This window comes from Perca flavescens, chromosome 14 (assembly GCF_004354835.1).
Source record: "Perca flavescens isolate YP-PL-M2 chromosome 14, PFLA_1.0, whole genome shotgun sequence".
In the NCBI taxonomy this organism is placed as follows: Eukaryota; Metazoa; Chordata; class Actinopteri; order Perciformes; family Percidae; genus Perca; species Perca flavescens.
The window spans coordinates 27,845,229-27,869,784 of record NC_041344.1 but is presented as its reverse complement, the minus strand read 5'-3'; the positions used below and the strand labels follow the sequence as shown (position 1 = coordinate 27,869,784).

At 40.5% G+C, this 24,556-nt stretch overlaps 1 protein-coding gene across 1 annotated transcript in view; it reads left to right on the top strand.

Annotated features, from left to right (window-relative positions):
• The window catches only part of kcnk9 (potassium channel, subfamily K, member 9), a 52,083-nt gene extending 34,039 nt beyond the window's left edge, over nucleotides 1-18,044 (top strand). The window contains exon 2 of the mRNA XM_028598467.1: nucleotides 17,161-18,044. Within this exon, the coding sequence (XP_028454268.1) occupies nucleotides 17,161-18,044 (884 nt within the window). The remainder of the gene's footprint in view (nucleotides 1-17,160) is intronic.
• Nucleotides 18,045-24,556: the final 6,512 nt, after the last annotated feature.

The following is a 24,556-nucleotide window of genomic DNA, read 5'->3' as shown; positions in this document are numbered from 1 at the left end:
TTCTTTTATTCTCCAGTTTGACAGTCAGTTATAACGGAAAAAGAACATAAATAAACTACTTTAAGATACAGTTTCTTTAGGGCTTTATTACGTGTTATCGGATCGGTGTATACACTCCAGTACTTCCTGATACCGATACCAGCGTTTTAGGCAGTATCGGAGTATCGGTATCGGAACATCTCTAGTTTTCAGGTGACAGGAAGGCCTCTAAATCCCCTTTGTGAACATTTGTGGGTTAGACTGAATGCAGGTGAAAATGTTAGAAAGATAAATAAAGAATTGTAGGAGTGAATCTAAGTAGGCAGCACCACATTCCTATATAATAATAATAATAATAATAATAATACATTTTATTTAAAGGCGCCTTTCTCGGCACTCAAGGACACCGTACAGCGATACGTAAGACATTAAAAGCAGCAAAAAGTATAAATAAAAGTAAAAAATAAAACAATAGAAACAACAGAAAGAGGCAGAGCAATTGACATCAAGTGGAATAGGCAGTTTTAAACAGATGTGCTTTGAGTTGCAATTTCAAATGGGGGAATGAATCGATGTTTCTGAGTTGGGGTGGCAATGGGGTGATATGATATATGGTAATTATATACCTAAGATGCTCTGTCACATCTTATCACCTTTGTCACCAAGCTTAGCCTTGTAACAATTGGGAGCTATCGTGGCATTGCGTGTTAATTAGACGTGTAGTGTTTTGTAGCTGTAAAATCGTGGTAAGTTGGTGTGAGTGTGGCCTACTGTTTAGCTTCGATGTTAGACTTGTGTGTTTGGATTATGCTGATTAGCATGTGGGCTACTATTGTGTAACTTCCTGTTTTGGAGGGGTTACTTCTGCTTCTCAGCAAATCAACATTGTTGTTGGCATTTGGGTAACAATTGGTTCACATAGCCTGTATATGCATTGTTGTATTCCCACTTTAGGTGAATCAAGCGCGGATAGTTGAACATGGCAGAATTTGAACAACTGAGGAAAGTGATTTAGTATTTGGAGTTAGCGGTTACAGAGGAGGCTAGGAAGCCAGCACTCATATCGATCATTTTGCTAAAGAACGTTTTTAAAATTTGAAACCCAAACTAGGTCATGTCATTCACACACAGATGGGAAATATCCCTTTTGTCTGATGATCCTGAACTATTCTCTCCTGATCCTGTAGCATGGGTCCATTACTGCAAGTAATATTACAAAACACACAAGACAGTTGTCAAGTTTGTGGCCTCTGCAAAAGTTTGGCTGACTCATTAACAGTGAGAATAACAAAACACAACAAAGGAAGGAATGATAAATTATTCAGCAAAACTTGAAGCTGCATATGATAACGGAAATGTGTTCTTCTCGGCAAAGATCTTGGACATCGTTTTTGTTATTGTTACTCTATGGAACAATGAAGTATTAGCAGCAGTTCAGGCTACAGTGAGAAAGTAGCCCGAGTCTGTGTTGTTCTGCTGGTAATCAATCTGAGCAGTCATAATCATATTGTTCCGTCAGACAAGTTCAGGCTGACCTGGACCAGATGCTATTGGCTTAAAGGGTTATTGTATATGATGTATGAAATGTCATCCACTGCCTAGATGTTGAGCATACAAATATAGTTGTATACTGAAGCAATGGAATCAAATAGCATTGGCATTTTAAACAACACATTCAACAAACCCTATCAACATTTCTCTATAACAGAATATGTATTTCCAGACATGGCAAATGTGCTGTTTCTATTGTCACTTTATCATACATATAGATATACTGTAATATGGATAAATATAAAACAGCCAACCTAAAGAACATGAACTAAAAGCTTTGCAGTTGTCTATGCTGTGTGTTTCGGGTGTCTGCAGTGTAGTAGCATAGTATAGTAAGTCCTGCTTCTCATAGTTTTACTCAAAGGAAGTTAGAAATATTAGCATATAAAGTAATATAAATAAGGGAAATATTAGCATATAAAGTATTGAGGCTGATCTAACTGCTCCTAACTGGTTCCCATACAACCAAACTGCATTCTCAAAAACATTTTGAAGGAAACATTTTTTTAAATGTATATATACTATTAAATATATATATATATATATATATATATATATATATATATATATATATATATATATATATATATATATACACGAAACGGTCACAGTTTTAAACAGGTGGTTAGCATTGTGAATTGAAAAGGAACTACTTGGTTAAGTTCAGGCAACAAAACTACTTGGTTAAGTTCAGGAAAAGACGATGGTTTGGGTTAAAATAAGAATGTTTGTTACATAATGTTATGCACGTGTGTAAGTTAAGTACGTTAACGTACGTGACCTAGGTTAAGTTACGCACTTACGTCTCATACGTAAACTTTACTCAGAATACGTCAAATGTTGACTTTTGGTTTCACATGGGACACAAACCCATGGTCTCCTGGGTTTGAATCCCATCTATCCACCCACGACCAACTCCCCCCTATGCGGACTCTGAACGCTGAATTTTGAATGCGGTCTTTGATTAGAAACACATTTGTGATACGTCGAAAAACAAACATAATCCGGGAAAAATTACTTTTCGCTCTACCTAGAAGAGAAGATATTGAATCTCAATGATTGATGTGATCATCAGTCTATCAGTCTTAGCCGTGCTGCCACTGATGTACGTTCGGTCCAACTTTCTGTTATTTCTGTATACTACATACTACTCTCTGTGGCTGTTTTGACTGATTCTCCCTCTGCAATCTCAGTTCCTTCTTTTCTACTTTCATTACCATACCTGGCGATGGCATCTCTTGCCTTGTGCATTCTGTGTATCCCATATCTCAGTGACGTGTGTCTGTTGGCTGCTGTACTTCAGAGCCATAGGGGTTTGTTTGTGGTGCTTCCCGCTGAATCCCACACTGCTGCTTGGATTAATCAGGGAGCACACTCATGAAAAGAGCCTGTCTCCCAAAAGAAGAGTATAAGAGAGTATACCCATTCATGGAATAAATGGATCTGCATCCCCTATGCAAGTGTCAATGAGAGAATTACAACAGCACTGACTCACGAGATGGATAGCATACCTAGCATGCATTGGCTGTACTTAAAGGTTTAAGGAATCTCAAATTGTCTGAGGAGCTATAGCACCCATCTTCCACAGGCTATACTCAGGATTACCAGCTTCTCTGTCCAGGCTGCTCAGCTTCTAGCTCAGACTCCCTTTTGTGTACTGTCTACCTTGTCTCTCCAAATTGAGCTCTCCAGAGCAAACAGACAACTGAGGGACTACAGATTTGAGGCTACACTGTTTCCAACTGCAGCAGGCAACTCTTTTTAGTGGAGAAGCTCTAATAAATCCACTGTACACACTACCTGCTCAGTCGTGTTGTGTCTTCGCGAATGATTAATTTGAAAAAACGCATGTTTTGGGTAAAAAAACTGAACTGAATCACTTCCTGCAACGATCCGTTCATTCCTTAGTCCAGTTGAGCTCTCAGTCAGTTGCGAATCGCGAGCGAACGTGCAGGGAGTCTCACTGAGTGACTGATTCAAGTTGTTCGTTTGCAAGCGGTATCTTTATCTGACTAAATTCTCAGCTTACTAGCTTATCCTTCACGTATGACCGTTCTCAGTTCAGTAGTTAGGAAGTTCAGTGAGTGGGACTACGCAGTCGGAGCTCCGGTCAAGCACGGCATAAAATGACGTCACAACGGCTGTCGTTTCCAAGCGCGAAGGCGCCCGCAAGTTGTCGCGGCGTGTGGTCGTGCACCTCTGAATTTTTGTAACTATACGCACCCACTGCACTTTTCATTTCAAAGTGATCAGCTGGGACGACTGGCCGAGCAGCCTCGCCTCTACAAATGTCTGTTTGATTCTTCATGTGCAGACCACAGGGATTCAAACAGCCTTAAATATGTGGTCAGAGAGAGACACCACACTGGGAAAAGAAGAAACATTTTGCTGGAGAGTATGGAAAAACACGAGAGCTCGATTTGTCAAAGCTAAAAAAAAACTGCTTAATGGAAAGAGTGTTCTTAACAGTGTTACAGGCAGACCATCGTTTGGATTTGGTGACAAAGGACAGTCATGTCAATGATTACAGTAAATAATTGTAATGTTTAGCGGTACGTTGGTGCTCATCATGGATGTGTTTACTAGTGTTGCCAGGCAGCCTGCTTTCCTTTACTCCCGCTCTCTTCTTCTCTACCAGTTCTTGCTTACTTGTTTGTACGCCCTCTGGTGTTTCGGAGAATGCTGCAACGAATAATGCGTTGAGCATAGAGCTGGGCAATATATCGATATTATATCGCTATCGTGATATGAGACTAGATATCGTCTTAGATTTTGGATATCGTAATATGGCATAAGTGTGTCTTTTCCTGGTTTTAAAGGCTGCATTTCAGTAAAGTGATGTCATTTTCTGAACTTACCAGACTGTTGTAGCTGTTCTATTATTTGCCTTTAACCACTTAGTCATTATATCCACATTACTGATGATTATTCATCAAAAATCTCATTTTGTGAAAGCACCAATAGTCAACACTACAATATCGTCTCTGTATCAAAATCGAGATATTTGGTCAAAAATATCGTGATATTTGATTTTCTCCATATCGCCCAGCCCTAATTGAGCATAAACGTCTCTGTGCGTGCTCGTAGCACGGGGGCCACCTACGGAGGCCCGGGCCACGGTGTCGCGCATGAGGATAACCAAGCATTTACCTTGCACAGTAGTTGGATTCTTGTACGTGATAGACAGATGGCTCATCCAGCCAGGTATTTTTTTTAAAATGCCTGCCCTTTTCCAAACCGTTTCCAATGACGGCTTCTCAGATGGTTCTGTGTAACAAACCATGTGGCTCGTCAGGTTATCATACCACCCCCCAATGGGTAAAAAAAACTGTTTGTATCAGGTTTGTGTTAAATAAGTTGATCATTGAGAGCAGCAAAACAAACGATCATTTATGAAACTATGGGTTACACTTGACTCGAAGGTATCTACATAAGAGTGACATGACTCTGTCATGAACGTGTCATAAACATTATAAACAAGTCATAAAAGTTTGCTATGGTTAGGGTTAGGGTTAGGGTTCATGTGTCACGACTGTGTCATGACTGTAATGTGTTCATGACAGTATCATGTCACTCTTATGTAGAGACCTTTGAGTAAATTGTTACCAAACTGTTAGTGAATCGGCCTTTTTTTAATATGTATTTCCTCTGTCATACACTCGTTGCACGTCTCTGGATAAGAGCATCGGACAAAACACTTCAAATGTAAATGTGATCTTTTGAATCCGCTGACAGGCATCTCTGATATCGGTAGAGTTGCCTCTTCATCTGTGTAGAATTTTATGGTTGACATTTTTTCCTTAACAATAGAGCTAAGACAACTAGCAGCGGAAAGAGCATAACCATTATGGTGCCATAACAGAGTGGAATTGTAGGCAGTCTTAGTGTTTCAAAGAGCACTGATAGCGAAAGGTTCCCTGCCTGTACTAGGTAACCATGGTGTTCCCACTTCCCAGACACATTAAGCTCTTGTTGGTGCCGTAGTGAAGAATCGGGCAGAAAGCTGAACAAGGTGTTCTCACCTCTGTGCTCCCTTGCTCTTCTTGACCTTCATTAAAATGCCATGGCTTATGAGCAACTAATGCCACCTGAAGTAATACGAGGCAAATTAACCCGCGGATCAAACAAGCAAAAGGCGTTGGTTTAAGCAACTGCTCGACACTTGTAGAGTAACTAGCCGGGCTGTGTGTGGGTACTAATGAGGGACTACCTTGATACTGTTATGAATAATGGATGATATAGATTATGTAACCAGCAATGTGTAAAACTAAATGAAAACCATAGGGAGGTGTCCTCTACTTTATTTTTTGACAAAATGATATGTTCAGAGGATCAAATGTTAAGTAACTATGTCTCTACTTTGATTTAGTGTGCATATTATATTCCACATAAATAGTTTATGCCCTTTTTCCAATAAAAAGAAAAAAAAGAAAAAAGGTATTTCAGGGCAAAATGCAGCAATTTTTATTTCAAAAGGGTTCATTTAAATGTAAGTGCAGTTGTGGTACATTAAAGGAAAGTGACATTTGCAGTTTTCTGAAGAATACAAATAGCATACAATTTAAACCAATTTCCTACCTTCATGCCTGCCTTTGGTAATAAGGAAATAAAAGAAGACCAAAACATTAAAGCTGCACTAATCAAATTAACAATGGATCAAATGTGTAACTTGAAAGTGCTCACTGGCTGTGACGAACCTACAAAGAATAATCCTTTACTCTGCAGTTCCTCTCAGCTCATTGTTTTGGTTTTGCGTCCACGACTTTACGGTTTTGGTTCATTAACCATGGTTTCCAGCCATGGCAGGCAGCTGTTCTCTCTGAAAAAGCTCTGACAAATGCACTGTAGGCTACGTCACCTGCCAAATACTGACAGACAAAGTTAGCAACTAGCTGATAGCATTTAGCTGCTATGGAGCTCAGGGGTCGAGGGAGACAAGAACAGAGCTCAAAGGTGTGAGAATATATTATAGAATAACATTAATCAGCTGGAGCTGCTCCCCCCCGCGACCCGACACCGGATAAGCGGACGAAGATGGATGGATGGATGGATGGATTAATCAGGTGGACAAAAACACGACTCAAAATGAATGTGTGTCTGCTAGACAAGCAACTGTTAGCTTAAACATTTGCCATTTTATAAGCTAAAGATATGTCAGTCCGATAGCTTTTCCGATGCCCCGCAGTGAAAGAAATCCCATTGGACAAAAAATAAATAAATATGAGTGCAACTTTACAAAAACGTGTTCACATTTGACTTTTAAAGGCATGCAAATATTCTCAATCTGCTTTTTATTAGTAGTATTGGGCTCCTACATTAAGACATTATTGTCTGACAAAATTAGAACAGTTTTGCTTATTTTTAGGGATGCACCGAATCCAGGACTCGGCTTCAGATTTGGCCAAATATTGGGCTTTTTGACGGGGTTCAGTTTCTGTGGAACCTTAGAATTTTTATCTACCGAACCGAACCCTACGCTTGCACTAGCGCGCTGGTCGACTTAATGACGCCGCCGTTGATTACGGGAAGGTGTTTACGTAGGTGGACTGTTCAATGCAGTAGGCTGTGAGAAAGTGAAAATGGAACACATTTGTGATACGTCGGCAAACAAACGTAATCCATGACAAATTACTTTTAACTCGAAACGTAATTGAGAATGCAGTTTATTTGTTTGGGAGCGTAATTTTGTGGGGACGGGGCTCTACCTAGATGCCACTAGTGTGGCTAAGAAGAGAAGATATTGAATCTCAGTGATTGATGTGATCATCAGTCGATCAGTCTTAGCCATGTTGCCACTGATGTACATTTGGTCTAACTTTATGTATACTACATACTGCTCTCTGTGGTTGTTTCGACTGATTCTCCCTCTGCAATCCCAGTTCCTTCTTTTCTATTTTCATTACCATACCTGGCGATGGCATCTCTTGCCTTGTGCATTCTGTGTGTCCCATATCTCAGTGACGTGCATCTGTCGGCTGCTGTACTTCAGAGCAGAAAAAAAGTGTTGTTTGGCAGTACTTTCAGTCAAAAGAAGGCAATTCAAGTCCAGCTACATGTTCAATTTGCAATGCCGATTTGTCTTGTGGTGGCGATGACCCTAAACAATACACAACATGGCTGCTGTTAAAACATTTGGTATGAAACATCTGAAAGAATACCAGTTGTGCACGAAGGAATCTACAGACAGCAGCCAAAATGCAGCAATTTCAGCTGTTTACGGTGTTAATGGACTGAGGATGGGAGTAGGATTCGGTATTCTGTTTTGGATTCGGCAGAATCTTAACCAGTGGATTCGGTATTCGGCCGAACCCCAAAAATCTGGATTCGGTGCATCCCTAGTTATTTAACATTAGAGATTTCTGTATTTGAGTTCTTGTCTGTGCTTGTTGGAAAAAGGCAACGTCACATATTTTTCTTCACCAATCCAATCAAGCACCATGTAAAGGGGCTACAACATTTAAAGGGGCAATTTGTGCCTTTCTGCATCAATATACAGTGCAAATGTCTTTATTTATGTAAAGGAAATTATAATATCTTTTTGGGGTGGGTTGCACTGGCAAGTTTTGATCCCCCCTTCAAATTACGCCCATGCAACCAAGGATGTTTTAACTTTGATTTACTCTTACTTAATCATGAATATTTAATGTTGCAGAGAAATACTTTCTGGATGTCAGTTGCTTTAAGGATTAATGTTTAATCACTAGGTAGCAGATGAGAGGCTGCTGGATCTCAGCGTCTGAACTCGAGGTGTAGGCTGTTGCTTAATTCATTAAGCCATTACATGACTGTGTGAGCTGTTCCTTTTTCTAGTACAGGAAAAAATAAATATTTCTGATATTATAATAATAGAATGATATAATAATTGGATAGGCTGCCAGCTGTGTCAATTTAGAGTTTAAGCAACAGTGACTCACACTCACTCACAGAGACCTATGTAGCTCACATTGTGGGTGTGGGCAGACATTCAAAATAAGTCATAGTAAAGTGGATTGGAGCCAAACAAAGGTTGAGTCATGCAGTTTATGATGAGAGCTGCCTTGGCATATTCATAAATGTGTCAAACATTAGAGGCACTTTGGAGATGACTGTGGAGAGCCACAGAGGTTGAGATACATTTATTCAATTATAGATTGAATTTTGTGATAGCTCAACAAAAAAAATGACCGCTGCATCTTTTTGAAAAAAAGTAGGTCTGGTGTAGTCATATACATATTGATGTACAGTTGGATCTGTCTAAAGTTTGGCTCTTTGGTTTTCAACACCAATTATCTTGGTCATAATCATAGTTCCTTTAAGAGTTTATTTTTTTCAGTCATCCTACAGACATTCACATGCCTTGACTACTAGATGGATTGTCATTTTGTGCTACACATATTTATGGTTCTCAAATCAAATCAGAAGCTTTTGTCCAAAGCTTTTTGTTTTTTAAAAGCGCTAGATAAAGATCGAGAGAGAAAGAAAGGGAGTGTGCATTAGATGTGTAAGTAATCTCAGAAGAGAGAGGTCAATGTTCAAAGACAGAAAGGGACTTTGCTGACTTAAGCAAGCTTAGTAACTCCGAGGGAGAAGACTTGGGTTGAGATTTCATGCCTCGCTGTGACAGTAGGAGCAGTCGCCAGTCATCAAGTTCAAGTTACTTTATTTGTACCCAGAAGTAGATTTTGTTTGCAGTAGAGTCCTCATACACACATATGGGGTGAAAAACAAAGAGGCACATATATCACACATCATTCAACTTAAGACAGTGGAAATTAAGAAGGGTGAGGCTATTTGCACCCCTGGTACAATTAGCAGTATATGCTATTTGCACCCCTGGTACAATTAGCAGTATGCTATTTGTACCCTGGTGCAATTAGAATGCAATAATGAATACTATTAGTACCCTGCCGGTGCACACAACAATGTGTTCTATTAATACACCGTCTGGTACAAATATCATGGCAAAATACATGCACATTTGCAGATCGTAATGAATGAGAAGGCTCATAAGCCTGAATGAGCAACCCTGTCTCCTAAAAAATTACGTTCCCATGCAACTAAACTGCATTCTCAATTACATTTTCAAGGGAAAGAGATTTTGTTATGTTTGTTTCAACACTTCACCTCTTACCAGCGACAGGTGCACGTTGTGAACCGTTCGCAGTTTCAAACACGTGGTTAACGTGGTAAATTAAATTAATTAAAACAACTTTTAACTACTACTACTACTTACTTTACAATAAGCGTAAATTAGGCACATTACGTACTTTTCACGTCACAAATTCATGTCATGTAGGTAACGTACTTAACTTACGTAACTTAAAATAAGTCAATGTTGACTTTTGGTGTCACGCGGGACACCAACAGCGTAGGGATGCACCAATGCATCCGCTTGACATCGAAATCGCCCGATTTACTGTCCTTGGCCCATTGGCAAATAAGGTGACATGCTCCGATGGCAGTAGCTGATGTTAATGTATTTTGCGCTTCCTTAATGTTGTGTTAGTCGGTCTAACTCATACAACAGTAGCCTCCCCAGCTTCAAAAAAGAATGTTCGTGTGTACGATTACCTGAAAACTAATAAAAAATTTAGAGATGACCTGGAGGATACAGCATTCGAGAAGGTGAAATCCCCGCAGATAGTGTATCTTACTAGCTGGTAGCATGCAGCTAACAAGGTAATGTTAGCTTGCCGGTAGCCTGTTGCTTGACTATTCCAGACACCATGGCCACAGCCGGAGTCGGAGGTGATGGAGAAACAAGAGAAAATCTTCCTGCAGTCCTAAAGTCACCGGTGTAGTAGTCTCGCTTTGCCAGACCTTCCTCCACAGCGCTGCGAAGGAGGGTCTGGATAGTCCACACAGCATTCCAGGATGGGAGAAAAACCCGCTTTCGTTTATTGGAATTTCTTTAAACCAATCACAATCGTCTTGGGCGGTGCCTCTGCTAAATAGCCTCGGGAAGGAACTTGTTTTGGTGGAACATGTGTACGTTCAAAAGTTGTTTTAGTCGTGCGACAGAAAACTCAGATTGGACAGATAGTCTAGCTAGCTGTCTGGATTTACCCTGCAGAGATCTGAGGAGCAGTTAACCATAGTCCTCATAAATCCACCAGAGTTTAAAATTTCAACACAGAGAAAGCGGAAGGTAACAGACAACCCAAAAATGGACATCCGAAAAGAGTGACATCCCGTGGAATTTACGGCAGAACAAGAGCAATCCCGGAAGTGGAACGTTGTGGATATAGACTACCGGCGTAGCAACATTTTGCCTTCCCCGTGAATGAGTTATGGAAAGAAACAACGAAGCATGTGGGTGCCTTCAGGTACACTCGCTAATGGTGGAGAATTTCTGTTCATTCGCAGTTAGTGTGATGAAGATGGTTCAATATTCTTCTTATAATGAGATTTATTTGTTTACCTGGTGCAAAAGAAAACAACCACCATCGGCATCGACCAAATGAAAAGTCTACACATCGGTATCTGTATCGGCTGGGCCATTTGCGGTTGGTGCTTCCCTACAACAGTGCTCTCCTGGGTTAAAGTCCTGTGTTTGTTTGAGCCATCCATCCACACCGACCTCCTCCCTATGCGGACTCTTGTTAGAAACGTATTTGTGCTCGCAACCCTGCCAGAAGACGTTTTCAGCAGTCAGTGCCAGAGATGAACAATCCTAATGACTTAAGTGATTCCCTGACTTTTTAGCTAATGCCACCAGCAAGTCAAAGCGTTCACTCATCCAGTGAAATACCTCAACACCACTCGGATGGACTGGCATATCATTTTGCGCAGACATAAATGCTTCCCACACAATTTATGCTAATTACTTTTATGATCCTCTGACTTTTCTACTAGCACTACCATGAGGTTGACATTTGTGGTTTTGAATGACATATCTTGATAACTATGGGATTGATTGCCTTGCTTTGTGGTGCACACATTCGTGTTGCCATTGGTGATCTCTGACTTTTCTTTCCACGGGCACCATATTCAGTTTGTGCAATACTTTGGTTTACGATCTGCAAAACGGATGACATCGCCATCAGCCTCAGCTTTCTTCTCGTTTGGAGCAGCAAATGTTAGCATGGTGATGCACTAAACTAAGATTAAGAAGAGAAGAACTGTTAGCACTGTCAGTGTGAGCATATTAGCATGCTGACGTCTCAGTTCAGCCTCACAGGGCTGCTAGCATGACAATAGACTTTTAGTCTTATTTTATCATGGCTGTGGTAGGAGAGAAAGATCGTGACATGGAAGTCCAATTCAATTCCATTTTATTTATAGTGTCATATCATAACAGAAGTTATCTCAGGTCACTTTACAGATAGAGTAGGTCTAGACCACACTTTAATTTACAAAGACCCAACAATTCACAGAAGTGTGTTGAGCTACAGATTTCACCTCTTCCTACTCCCAATGACGCCATTTTTATGAGGCACCTTTGTGTAGACATGTTATCACACTTCCCACTCTGGTTTGTTCAAACATTTAAAGGGTGACTCAACAGATGTGCAGTGAAACAGAAAATGCTCACATTGAAATGTGCTGAGAGAGAAACGGCTGTACTAAGCGGACCTTATATGCTGTTCTTTTAAACGCACACTAAGGGACACGGAAAATTGGACATTTGTTGTTTATTATTTTTTGCTGTTTACTTTTTAGCAGATGGCCAGCAGCTTTAGTATTATTCCCCTTTAGAATGCCAGGCTTATGGAGCAATGCTATAAATGCTTTCGAGTTGCAGTTGTTCTTACAGAATGTGTTCGTTTTTTCATTAAAGCAATCAATTGTTGCATTGTTTATTATAATCCAACCTCTTAAACATTAAGATGCACTAAAAGAGGCCCAGGAGGATTTTTGTTTAACTAAAAATCTGTTTAGGAGGAAATTTTTTGTAAGCTGTCCCACATCAGATTTACATTTGGGCAAATTTACAGCATCTCGGTTAGTGCATTGTGAAACGTTTCTCTGTTGCCGACACACTTTTTGCTTCTGGATGATAAGGCTGGTGTGTTTTAGCAAACAAATCTCGTCTGCCGCAGCTGGCAGGAGAATATAGTTCGAAAAGAAATGTCACACGTCTTCTCCTGCATGGACTTCCAGAACACAACCCTCCCATTATCCGAATGTGTCTTATTATGTAATATTTGAGTGACTGGGCCTTTTCTTGTGCCTTTATCATTCATCAGAGCGGGATTCTCTTTCTGCTGCACTACACACTGCGCTGTTCACCTGTGCACACATGAGCACAAAAGCACCTGTGCATGGCAGGGCTCTGTGTGCCAAAGCAAATATGTCTGTTCCCAAGACAACAGCAGATAATAAAGCCATTATAACAGGACAAACAGATTACACAGCGCTGCACTTCTGCAGAAAAAAAACACACACATCCCATCAACGGCATCAAAGTAATACTTTAAGAGACTGGCTCGGGAAAAAAAATAGTTATAATCCAAGACATATTTTTCCTTTTTTAGTTATTAAGGCCTAAACTATAATTTTTTTGTATGCTTTACATTCTATAAAAAAAGTCACAGAGTGTTTTATCAGAGTTCCCAGCCAGAAAAGCAAACTGAAAACTTCATGAACTTATCGTCTTTTATCAATCCATGATAGACAGTAGCCAAGTGGACATTGTTTGATATGAAAATATTAATATCCGCTCTGTAGGTCTGCCGATCAGCTCCCTGAGCCCCTGTAAATCCCTGTTAATCAACCCGTATATATTGCCTTTAGAAATGTAAGGACACTAATAAATGTTGGAACTAGAGCTGAAACATGAAAGCTGGAACTGATATGACATCACTGTAGGTGTGAGTTCACTTCTTTATCCTTTTAATGTATTCCTTTTATGACTTCCTGTGTTAGTGTTTTCACTTACAGATCCAGACTTTGGGCATCGCAGTGCTATTAACCAGGGCTGTAGTACTTGTTTTTCTACCGTCTCGAACTTGGACTTGTAATATATACAAATATACTTGTTGGTCCCGACTGAGTCCAGCACTATATGGTTTTTTTTCTAAAATATCTTCCTCTTTCAAAACAAAACCATTGATAAAGCGTGCTTCTTCAGAAAACAGGTATTGATTTAATTTAAAATCCATCTAGAACGGGCATTGACATTGGTCGCCTGGTATACACCTGGCTGTGGCATAGGCCTCAATCATCAGGTATCAATCCTTTTCATTTTGGCCACAGACTCAATGTCAGCGAGCACTTTGTACGATGGATTCTTCTCTTGACTGTCTCTCATCTTGACTCTGTCTTGAGTTGGACTCGAACCTCTTTGGACTCGGCCTTGACTCAGACTTGACTAGTCCTGGTCTTAGACTCGACAAAGGTGGACTTGACTACAGCCCTGCTATCAACCATCACCGCATGGACACTGAGGCGCTCATCTGTCCAGTTTTAAATCTATGGTAATGACTGAGTAGTTTATTTCAAACAACATACACAAGAATAAACAAAAAAACACAAAAGTGTTTCACTATGAAAAACGGGAAAGGCAAGAATAAGCAAATAAATAAATACTCTTGTCCGAAAGGGAGTAGAAGGAAGCAAAAATGCTTTTCGGGTGACGGGTCCTACCCTTTTTGAAATGTCCATACCTTTACATCTTTAATTACAAAAATATCCAGGGTGAGATTTGCCGGGTGGGATGCGTGGGATTTCCCCCTTTCTGGTCTAAATATTGCTGCCTCTGTTGAATTATTTTTATCCCTGGGGAGGACAAAATGAAAAAAAATTTAATTAAACACCCTCCTCCTCTAGCCTCGTGAGACCGTCCTGATCTCGCGAGCTCCAGTTTTCCACTCGCAGATCAGTCTGGCATCTTGAGATAGAGAAAATTTGGAGCCGTTAGCCAAACGACCGGACCAATCAGCGTTGGTTTTGAGGTGGGTTAGGTGGTGATAGACCGATGGTTTATCCAATCAGCTAACCAGTATTTTCAGACAGCGGTAGCCCTAATTCTGTTAGCCGCTCGCTAATGCTTTTTTTCTCTTGGATCCTTCTTTTGGAATATGGTCCGGGAACCTGAAATGGTGCCTTTTATTCCTAAATTCTCGTTGCTTGCTGAGCTAACGAGCTATGCTTTGCCTGCAGCAGCAGGGGCAGGCTTGTGGTTGTATTTTCATACGCTTCGTGGATCTGATTGGTTGATTTGGCCCGTCTATCACCAACATAGGTGATAAACAGATGGTTCATCCAATCAGCTAACCAGTATTTCCGCCCCTTCCCAAAACTTCTCCAATGGAAAGTTCCCAGATGGATATGCCGAGCAAATGCGAAGCAATCCATCTGGCGGAGTCAGGTTACTCCTCCTCTGCTTTCTTCACAAATCGCATTCTGAAAATCACCCTTATCAAAGTGTTTCCAATCTATTGTTTTCTCAATATGCAACCATAGGCTACAACCCTATAACAGAAATCTCGCAAAATCCAAAAACATTTGCCGATCTATCAATGGATCAAGTTACTATTCTATAATTTCCTTAATTACATAAGTTAATTTCTACTATGCTTAAGCTACTGTCCATCCAGCATATTTATCAAGCGCAATTAGGTTCTAAATTGATCAGAACAAAACTGGAGCAAGTTAATACAAAAGAATACACTACCAGTCAATCATTTGAACATCTCCACTCATGAGTTATAACCTCCATCCTCTTTACTGTACCTTTCCAGAATTACTCTTTTATAGTTCAATTTGAACAGTGTGATATTTTTACTCAATATAATTTCGTCCTCCAAACTATTCCAGAGAGTGGCCCCACAAACAGAAACCCACATGCTTTTAATAGTATTGCGGTCATACAGTTTTTAAATAAAGTTTCCCTCTTAAATCATAGCCCCCCACCCTCTATCCAGTATATTTTTTTTTTTTTTGCCAGGAAGTGAATTATTTTCTCTTTGTACGTTAAATGTGCTGTTTTTTTTTAAATCAACTAGATTCATGAATTCCAAAGCATATGACTTAGGTTGCTTTCAATCACACCTACCTCGTTTGGTCCGTTTAAAACAAACCCTGGAGCGTTTGGTCGGATAGTCCCGGTTCGTTTGGGGATGTGTGTAAGCTCATCCGAACTCTGGTGTGGCTCAAACAAACCAAACCAATTTTGGTCCGCTTGAAAACGGGGGTTCTCCAAGTGAACTAGAGTTCGGTTCACGTCGGGTGAGAACGCGACCCGACCCAAATACAGGAAGTGAACCAAAAAACAGAGCATTTACTAGCCTGCAAAAGGTGTTCTGACCATACACTGCTGGTTGTCTGTGTGACACCATCATCTCTCTCTCTCCTTCTCTTGCTGTCAGTCAGCTGCTGTCATTGTTCACCTTCGCCTAACATATTACAAACACTAAAGCAGAACCAGATAACCCAAGACGTTGTAACTGTGGTGCTGCTCCATTATTTCGGAGACCAGAAGTGTCGGCAGGTTTCGGATATTCTGTCCAATAAACAAGCGAAATGAAAACTGAAACAACGTTGCAACTTTACCCCTGAATCGAGTCCAGCGAACTATGGGTGTGAAAGCATCCTTAAAGAATAATGCACTAGTGTGCTCACAATGCCCTACATTATATACTATCCTTATTGCTTTTTTATCTAATAGGAAAACAAGTGTGCCGACCCTGCAGTTGGCAGCTGTTGAATGGAAACCTGATGCACTCCAGTCTGATTGCAGCAGGGTGAGGCCGTTGTGAGTGACATGTGTCACACACATAACCTTAAAATGACTCGTCCAGACAGAACTAGACTTCAGTCAGTGTAATGTCTTTGAGGGGAAAACGTAATGTTGAAAGATAATCTACGGAGGAGATTTGTGGTAATCTGTCTGCACAGTCGCGGCGTGGCACAAATCAAATTAAAGTTGTGATTTCTTTGCAGCTGTCAGTGTAATTCATTATGTCCTCATCACTGCGCGAGAACACATTTAACGAATAAGAATCAATATCAATTAATTTGCAAATTTTGAGCAAGAAAGGAAGAAGACAGATGGCTGGGTTCAGAATACAAATCTTTCCTGAGATGTATTTAGAATTGACTAACACTTTTGGGATGCCACAAGCATGTTTTACTGAAATCTTGCACATGATGTTTGCTTTTACCCAAATTCATCTTTTGCAAGCTGTATGCGGAGCGCCCTAAATATTTCTTTCTCCTGAAGAATTTGGAATAAATTCTATAGGAACACTGATGGGGCAATTTCTATGAATTGCTTGTTTCTTCTATCATGATTAAGCCACTAGTTACCAGTGTTGTAGTACTCAACATCAGTCTTGTTTAAGGCCTAGTCTCGGAATCGACCGCATTTTTAGTCTTCCGTTATGTGACCCAGATAATGTAATAACTCAAGTACACAGCCTATGAAGTAAACCAAGTGTCTTTATTATCATAAAACATTGTATTTTGTTCTTAAATGAACATAAAATTGACAAAACCATCACCAGTCATACCACTTAGCACCTTGGCTAATGTTAGCAATTAATTGCGGTTGAACAAAGAAACGGCGATTACTTAAAAAAAATATTGCGATTAGAAAATTATCTAATAATTGTTGCAGGCCTATGTGACGCCACTGCTGCTTCACACGCAATTTGGTGAAAGCTTTCCGCATCACTAATGTCTGCTGTCTGTCTGCTCTCTTCTCAGGCTATGGGCATGCAGCGCCGGGCACCGACGCAGGGAAGGCCTTTTGCATGTTTTATGCCGTCCTGGGAATCCCTTTGACTCTGGTCATGTTCCAAAGCCTCGGTGAGAGGATGAACACTTTTGTCAAGTACCTTCTGAAGCGCATCAAGAAGTGCTGCGGCATGAGCATCACCGACGTCTCCATGGAGAACATGGTGACCGTGGGATTCTTCTCCTGCATCGGCACGCTGTGCATCGGGGCCGCCGCCTTCTCCCATTACGAGGATTGGAGCTTCTTCCAGTCCTATTATTACTGCTTCATCACATTAACAACTATAGGCTTTGGGGACTTTGTGGCCCTTCAAAAGAACCGGGCCCTCCAGAAGAAGCCCCTGTACGTGGCTTTTAGCTTCATGTACATCCTGGTGGGCCTGACAGTCATCGGGGCCTTCCTCAACCTGGTGGTGCTCCGCTTCCTGACTATGAACAGCGAGGACGAGCGGCGGGACGCCGAGGAACGGGCCTCGCTAGCCGACAACCGGAACAGCATGATCATCCACATCCAGGACGAGTCGCTGCAGCGGGGCCGGCGGCAGCGCGAGCCATATCGGCCGGAAGTGACCGACTTGCAGTCGGTCTGCTCCTGTATGCATTACCACTCGCATGACTTCGGCAGCTCTGGGGGAGGGATGGGAGGCCTGGGCTGTGCCTTCTCCCATAAGAACTCGTTCAGCTCGCAGCTGAATCCCAATCAGTACTTTCACTCGGTTTCCTACCGGATCGAGGAGATCTCGCCCAGCACCTTGAAAAACAGCTTCTTCCCTTCGCCCATCAGCTCGGTGTCGCCGGGCCTTCACAGCTTCACAGACAATCACCAGCTGATGAGGAGAAGGAAATCCATCTAAACCCTAACACACACACACACACACACACACACACACACACACACACACACACACACACACACACACACACACACAGACACACAAGTTTCCACGTTTTATACACACGGTCAAACATTTCCAATGCTGCTCCTCACCAAATCTTATTTCAGCACTCTTCTCCCCCAATTTTGGTTGTCTGTAATATAAAAAAAGTATTGTTGGGAACCGATGAAGAACACTTTGGAGAACAGCGCGGACACAACGAGATGCAAAGCATGAAGCATGGATGTCTATTTTTTCAAGAGATTGCTCCATTTGCAAACACTTCACACAAACGACAAGACCTTCCTTCTTTCAGATTTACGGTACAAAATTGATATATTAACTTTGGTTACATACCAAATGATGCACACTTGGGGAAATGCTATTTTTTCAAAAAGGGAGTATGCTTGTTTCACCTTAACTTGAAGAAACTCTCACCATTATGTACTATTCCATTGCCTCATTGCAGACAGAGATTTTGAAATTACTTAAAGCATCAGGTATTGTTTTCTATAAGCAATCATATATTTCAACGGTTTCACCACACATCAAGCCAAAACGTTGTTGCCAATATTAGCATGTGCATTAGATGTCATTCAATGAGTGTGCCATAGTTTTGTGACATTCTTTAGTCTGTTTATAGCACAGCCGCATAAAGGTGTCTGTTTGTCTTGGTTTCAAAGGATCATGCTGCTGTTATTAATATTTCACCCTCACTTAGTATCAGATCTGGTCATAAAAGCTTTATTTTAACCTATGGCATTTTTCATAAGGAGATGTAAAATCGACTTAAAGGAAAATCCACCCTCCCCACTAAACCGTAATATTGGTTGGTTGTGTACATTTCTCCCATTGACAATCATATTGAATATCAGTTCTATAGGTGCACTCCACTGTACATTGATACTTTTGCACCGACATTCAGCTATCATTTAGAATATCTCCATTTTAAAAGAGACGAGTGAACAGTTTCTTCATTTAGAGTCATCCCCTTAAAGAATAAGGGTTGTATGAGTTACTTACCTATAGTCAGTGTATTACCTACAGTAGTACAGTAGATGATGGTCAGCATACCCCAAATAGCAAAGGCAATGTACTGCTGTGGACGATGGGCCACACACCAAAAGTTATATCAGCCACCTAAAAAAATTGCCCACCTAAAATATCATATCAGTTTAAGTGTAGGCTATATTTAGAATAGTTTCACCGCTTTCCCCTTGCCGTCAGACGGCCCTTTTGCATGGTAACCAGTTGCTGGTCTACCGCTGCCTCCATCGGTTAGGTTAGGTATAGGTAAAAGCCTGAGCAGGCTGTGTGTTGGACGGTTCTGGCCTTCCGTCGTCCACTAATTACCTGATTATGGTAATTAACCCGCTTATACCATGGCCAATTGCCAAATAATGTTTTTTAAAGCAAATTAATATATATTTCATGTGTTTTGCAATCAATACCTAAAAGTGTTTTCAAATAATATCTCCGTTTCCCTGGTAACATCCAAGGGTTTGACTAATACCTGGAACAATCATTTCCATCCCATAAGGTTCTTATGCAATGTAACCGTTTGACAGTATGTCCAATTTGACAGAATGTTTAATAACAAAACAAGCTATCAGCCATGTCATTGTCCCCGTATTGACATAATAGGATGAGGGACCGAAGGACTACACTCTTTAATTTTGCGCATTTATTTAGATCAGTGAACAGACCGTTTTACCAGTACTACTTAGTAGGTATCCTATATCCCATTTTAACAATAACACAAACAAACTAACCGATAGAGGCAGCGGTAGACCAGCAACTCCTGTGTTCTGTGAGATAAAATGACTGTTTTTGTTAAAGGAGTCTAGTGGCTTTAAAGAGCGCATAGACGTATGCAACAGCTTCAGTTCCCCGTTGGAATGGGCTGTCCAACAGCAAGGTAAAGCTGTGAAAATATTCTAAATAAAGCGCGGCTAAAAGACGTTAAGCTGCTTCCCCTGTCCATTACCTGATACAATCGCACCTCAAACATTCCGAACTATCCCTTCAATAGACCAGAATGCAATGCCGCTAAAGATATCTAACAAAATGGTCATTCAGCGATTTTATATTCCATGAAGTTGAAGACGAGACAATTAAAAAAACAACTGAATATTGCAGCGGAGGCTCAGATATTCTGACTTTTAGCCCCAGTAACGATCAAGCTCTCAAAACTCTGGATCCTACAATTCCCATGATGCAATTCAATGGTATCTTTCATTGGACCCTCACTGCCTCCTAATGCGTAATGCAAACCCTACACCTCCAGTTTGTAACGCAGCCTTTCGTTTAATGAATGATGATGAATGATGACGTCATTATGACATCATCAGGGTTATTTTTTTCAAACTTTGAAAAGCTCCCTCCAAAGCCACAAACTTTGTAAACTGACCATAGGCTGATGTCCTCATGGCGAGTAAAGTGAAAGTCATGTGTACAATTGGTAAAGTGCCCCTTTAAGGTAACGTTCAGGCCATGATCATAATGACATGCTCTTCACAAACCTGATGTCCAGGTAGCTTCACACATCCAGTTTTTATTGGGTGCAACCATTTCTCAAGCTCTTTTAGGAAGCATTATGGGAAATGTTGCTATAACCGATGAGTCAGGTTGAGGAAATTGAATTTACAGGTTCTTGGAAAATAACCAAATCACTCAAATGAATGAAGTGAGTTATGATATAAGAAGCATAAGAGGATCAGAAGGTGCAGTAAGCCATGCTGCGCAAAGATTGTTGATATTTGAACTCAACTGCCAAACAGATACAACGTGAAAGTTGGATTTTCCTAGGTCAAACGCCCCCTGACTTTGGATTTCCGAGCTCGGAACCTCGGGCAACCACCGAGTATCCCAAGCTAACAAATCCAACATAGCTGCACCGTGCATCAGTTGGGAAGTTGTGAAAGCTGTAGTATTATACAGTTATTAGCATTTATGTGTTATTTGTGTCTCACTAAATCAGTTGTACGCACAGTCCTGTCCAACCTTTATCTGTGGACATGTTGTTACGCCGTTTGACTGCACAAAAACAGCGTGAGGCGTTGTTATCAACTGGTATTGCTAACAATGGCTAACCTGGCTAGAGCTAACCCCACAATGAAAAATCCGACTTGTAAATGGAACCCATTTAACTCGGGTGTGACGTCATTCCCAGCTCCGGCTTCCGAGTTCCAAGGTAAATGATATGCACTATAACTACTGGGCAACCGGCAACCCCCTCCATCTTACCATCAACTGTCACTACCTGTTGCCGATTGGCTGGAATAGTGTTTTGTGGCTCGTTCACTTCCTTCTGTTTGTTTTCCATTTACAAAGCCCTGGTGGATTTTTTTCAGCGCATACAGAAAATAGACAGCTAGGTGACCGTAAGGAGATATTTGCTGAATTTCACAAAAAGTGTATTGGATTAACATTGCTTACTATACCTTTAACCTGCAGTGCAATTAGATGACTCCTGCTAAATTTATAAGCAGTTTAAATCAAAGGACACGCATGAATATGCTCCAAAGTCCTGCATAGTACGTGATGCATGCCTGCAGCAGCTGACCCTGGGTCTGCTAATGAAGCCTGCTCAGATCTAACCTCAAAGCACTGACAAGCAAAACTGTTCAAAGTGACGGAAAAGCATGCAGATCTAAAACGACAATTCTTGAGGCTTGAATGCACTTTGGAGCCATTAGGGAAAGCCAACCTGACAAATGCATCAACACGGAAACAAGCAGAAACCGTGGGCATGAGTAAATGTGAGGGGACAGCTGAAGATCACAATTAAGAAAAAAACTTAATAACATCAGTGTGATCCTTTCATTTTTTTGTAAAATTTCAGAAGAAGGAAAAGTATAGGGACGATTTTTTATGTTTAAAAGATCTAATAGGTGCATGAACTTTATATGATGAATGGGGAAATAATTTCATAATAACTTTAAAAGTATCTTAATGACAAAGAGTTTTAATAATGATTTACAATATGAGCTGTTTATTTTACCAAAGCCCAGTAGTCCTCAAAGGGATAAACTTTATTTACTTTATATATTTTTTTTCATTCAAACAAACAAAACAATAATGTTTGTTCTCAGGTTTGAATGAATCACCTTTTTTATTTTTATTTGTATTATTTAAAACAAAATCCCAGAAGTGCAAGCGCATCGGCCAAATAATACAATGTACATATCAAATCCTCTTTTCCAAATGTAAGGAATTTTCCCGAGAAATGCGACTGAGATGCATCATCTCACTAAGGCCCATGCTATGTCTGATGCAGATGTGTATGCCAGTCAGTTTGCATTATGCGCATCATTTATGACTGGGCTGGAAAATATTTAAGCAATTCTGGTTATTTATGTCTATTACAGTGGTGTTTTAAAGCCCAATGTACCTTTTCTGTCACAATTATGCTAGCTGTCAAAGACAAAATATTCACTGAGCTCCTAAATTAAGATGGATTAAAGCGCTACACATGATTTCTAAAGGCCTTTTAAGCTTAAAAATGTATATTTAAGTATACATTGTTTGTAAAGACCAGAGCAAAGGGGAGCCTTTTCAAGTTAGACAGTGCTGGGAGCTATTTTATTCCCTCAGCAAGTTCTATCCTTCAAAATCGTTCTGGAAACCAACACATTTCTGTCCTTGACTTTCAGGAAGCGTCATTATTCTTTGCAGCCTAGAGTTTAACAGGCTTCTAATAATTTCCTGGGTACCTGAGCTTGCCTCACAAGGAAAATGCCACTCTGTTTGGGCAAATGGGAAAATGCCATGGGTCCTATTCAGTTGTGACCAACTTAACCAGGCGTGGAGTCCGAGATAAGCCCTAAAAGCATTGTTTCATTATTGGAACTATACCAGCGTATCTAAATATCCTGTACAATATGTTTATAACAACCTTTGGAATAAAAAGGCCTTTTCATGGCTGAGATGCATATGTATTTTTACACATTAGCATACGTGCCTTGAAGAAACAGCAGTCAGTGTTTCTGTTAAAGTGGGCACATTTAAATACGGTGGATCTGTTTGTGCTTTAGCAAACCTATTGGAAGATTTTGGAGTTCTGGAGCGCAGATGTGGTTAATATATAGACAGATCTAGGGCTTGACAAACATATGTATATACAGTAAGAAGAGGAAAATCAACATATGATCCAACACCTACACACCCAGCGCCAAAGCAGACTCAATCACTCCCTTAATTTTAAAATACATAATCATCCTATAACAGCTTCAAAGATAATTCCAGTGTATAGCAACTTGGGCCTTCTTTTATATATTGTCAGCCATCACTCCTATCAGTAATAATAATATTGTACTCACAGAGGTAATTACTGAGATTTGGGAATGCTACAACATTACTAAAAAGAAGTCAGACTTCAAAATAAGCATAAGCAGGGATGATTAGGCAGGTTTAAAGCTAATGCTTGCGATATTCCCTCAACTTAAATTCCAAAACCATTAATGAATTTATCCCACTAAGAAGTACTGCCTGTTTAGCCAAAACTATTAAACACACATGAATGAGCTGCATCGTTTCACTGACCTGTTCAATTATTAAGATGAACATGGGGGCCCAGCTGTTTTAGGAAATTACTTAGCCTATCTTCTTGCTTTTAAAGCTGTATGGATTGTTTTTTTTTCTGACCACTTGGGGGCAGCAGATCAAGCTGCTAACATGTGTTGACATAGTATAACCTTGTAGAGTTTATATTTTCATTTTAGTCATGTATCTGGAGACCTGATGAATGTAAGCCCAATATTCACTCTCCTTTTAGCTCTATTTGGGTCTCTACCAATTCCTGAGAAAAAAACATCTGGCTTGTTAGCTTGATAGTTGCTTTGCTATGTTCCCCAGCTAGTCGCTAACTTTGTAAGCTTGATAGTTGCTTTGCTAAGATCTCCAGATAGTCACTAACTTTGTAAGCTAGATAGTTGCTTTGCTAAGTTCACCAGCTAGTCACTAACTTTGTTAGCTAGATATTTGCTTTGATATGTTCACCAGCTAGTCACCAACTTTGTTAGCTAGATAGTTGTTTTTCTATGTTTACCAGCTAGTCGATACTTTGTTACCATGATAGTTGCTCTGCTATGTTCTAGGCTAGTCGCTAACTTTGTCTGCCAGCTGTTTGCTGCTGGAGCAGCCTGATTTCACAGAAATAGGTGAAATGACCACGACCTCTTATTATACTTTTATTGGTACGAAATGTCAGTTAAAAGTCATGGCGGCATCACAGAAACAATGCCAATAAAAAGTCTATTAGGAACCTTTGTCGTGGTGGAAACAAATTCTCTGGTTCAATGCAGCCTTGTCTCAAGCTTAGGGCTGGGTATCGTCCAAAGAATTTCGACGGTAGAGATACCAATACCATGACTTCAATACTGGTTCCTGGACGATAGTTTTTTTCTATACCAATTTTCAAAAAATCCATTTGGTAGAAGCATGCTCCATGCTTATTGGCTCACTGACACTGACGACATTTGCTCCTTAGG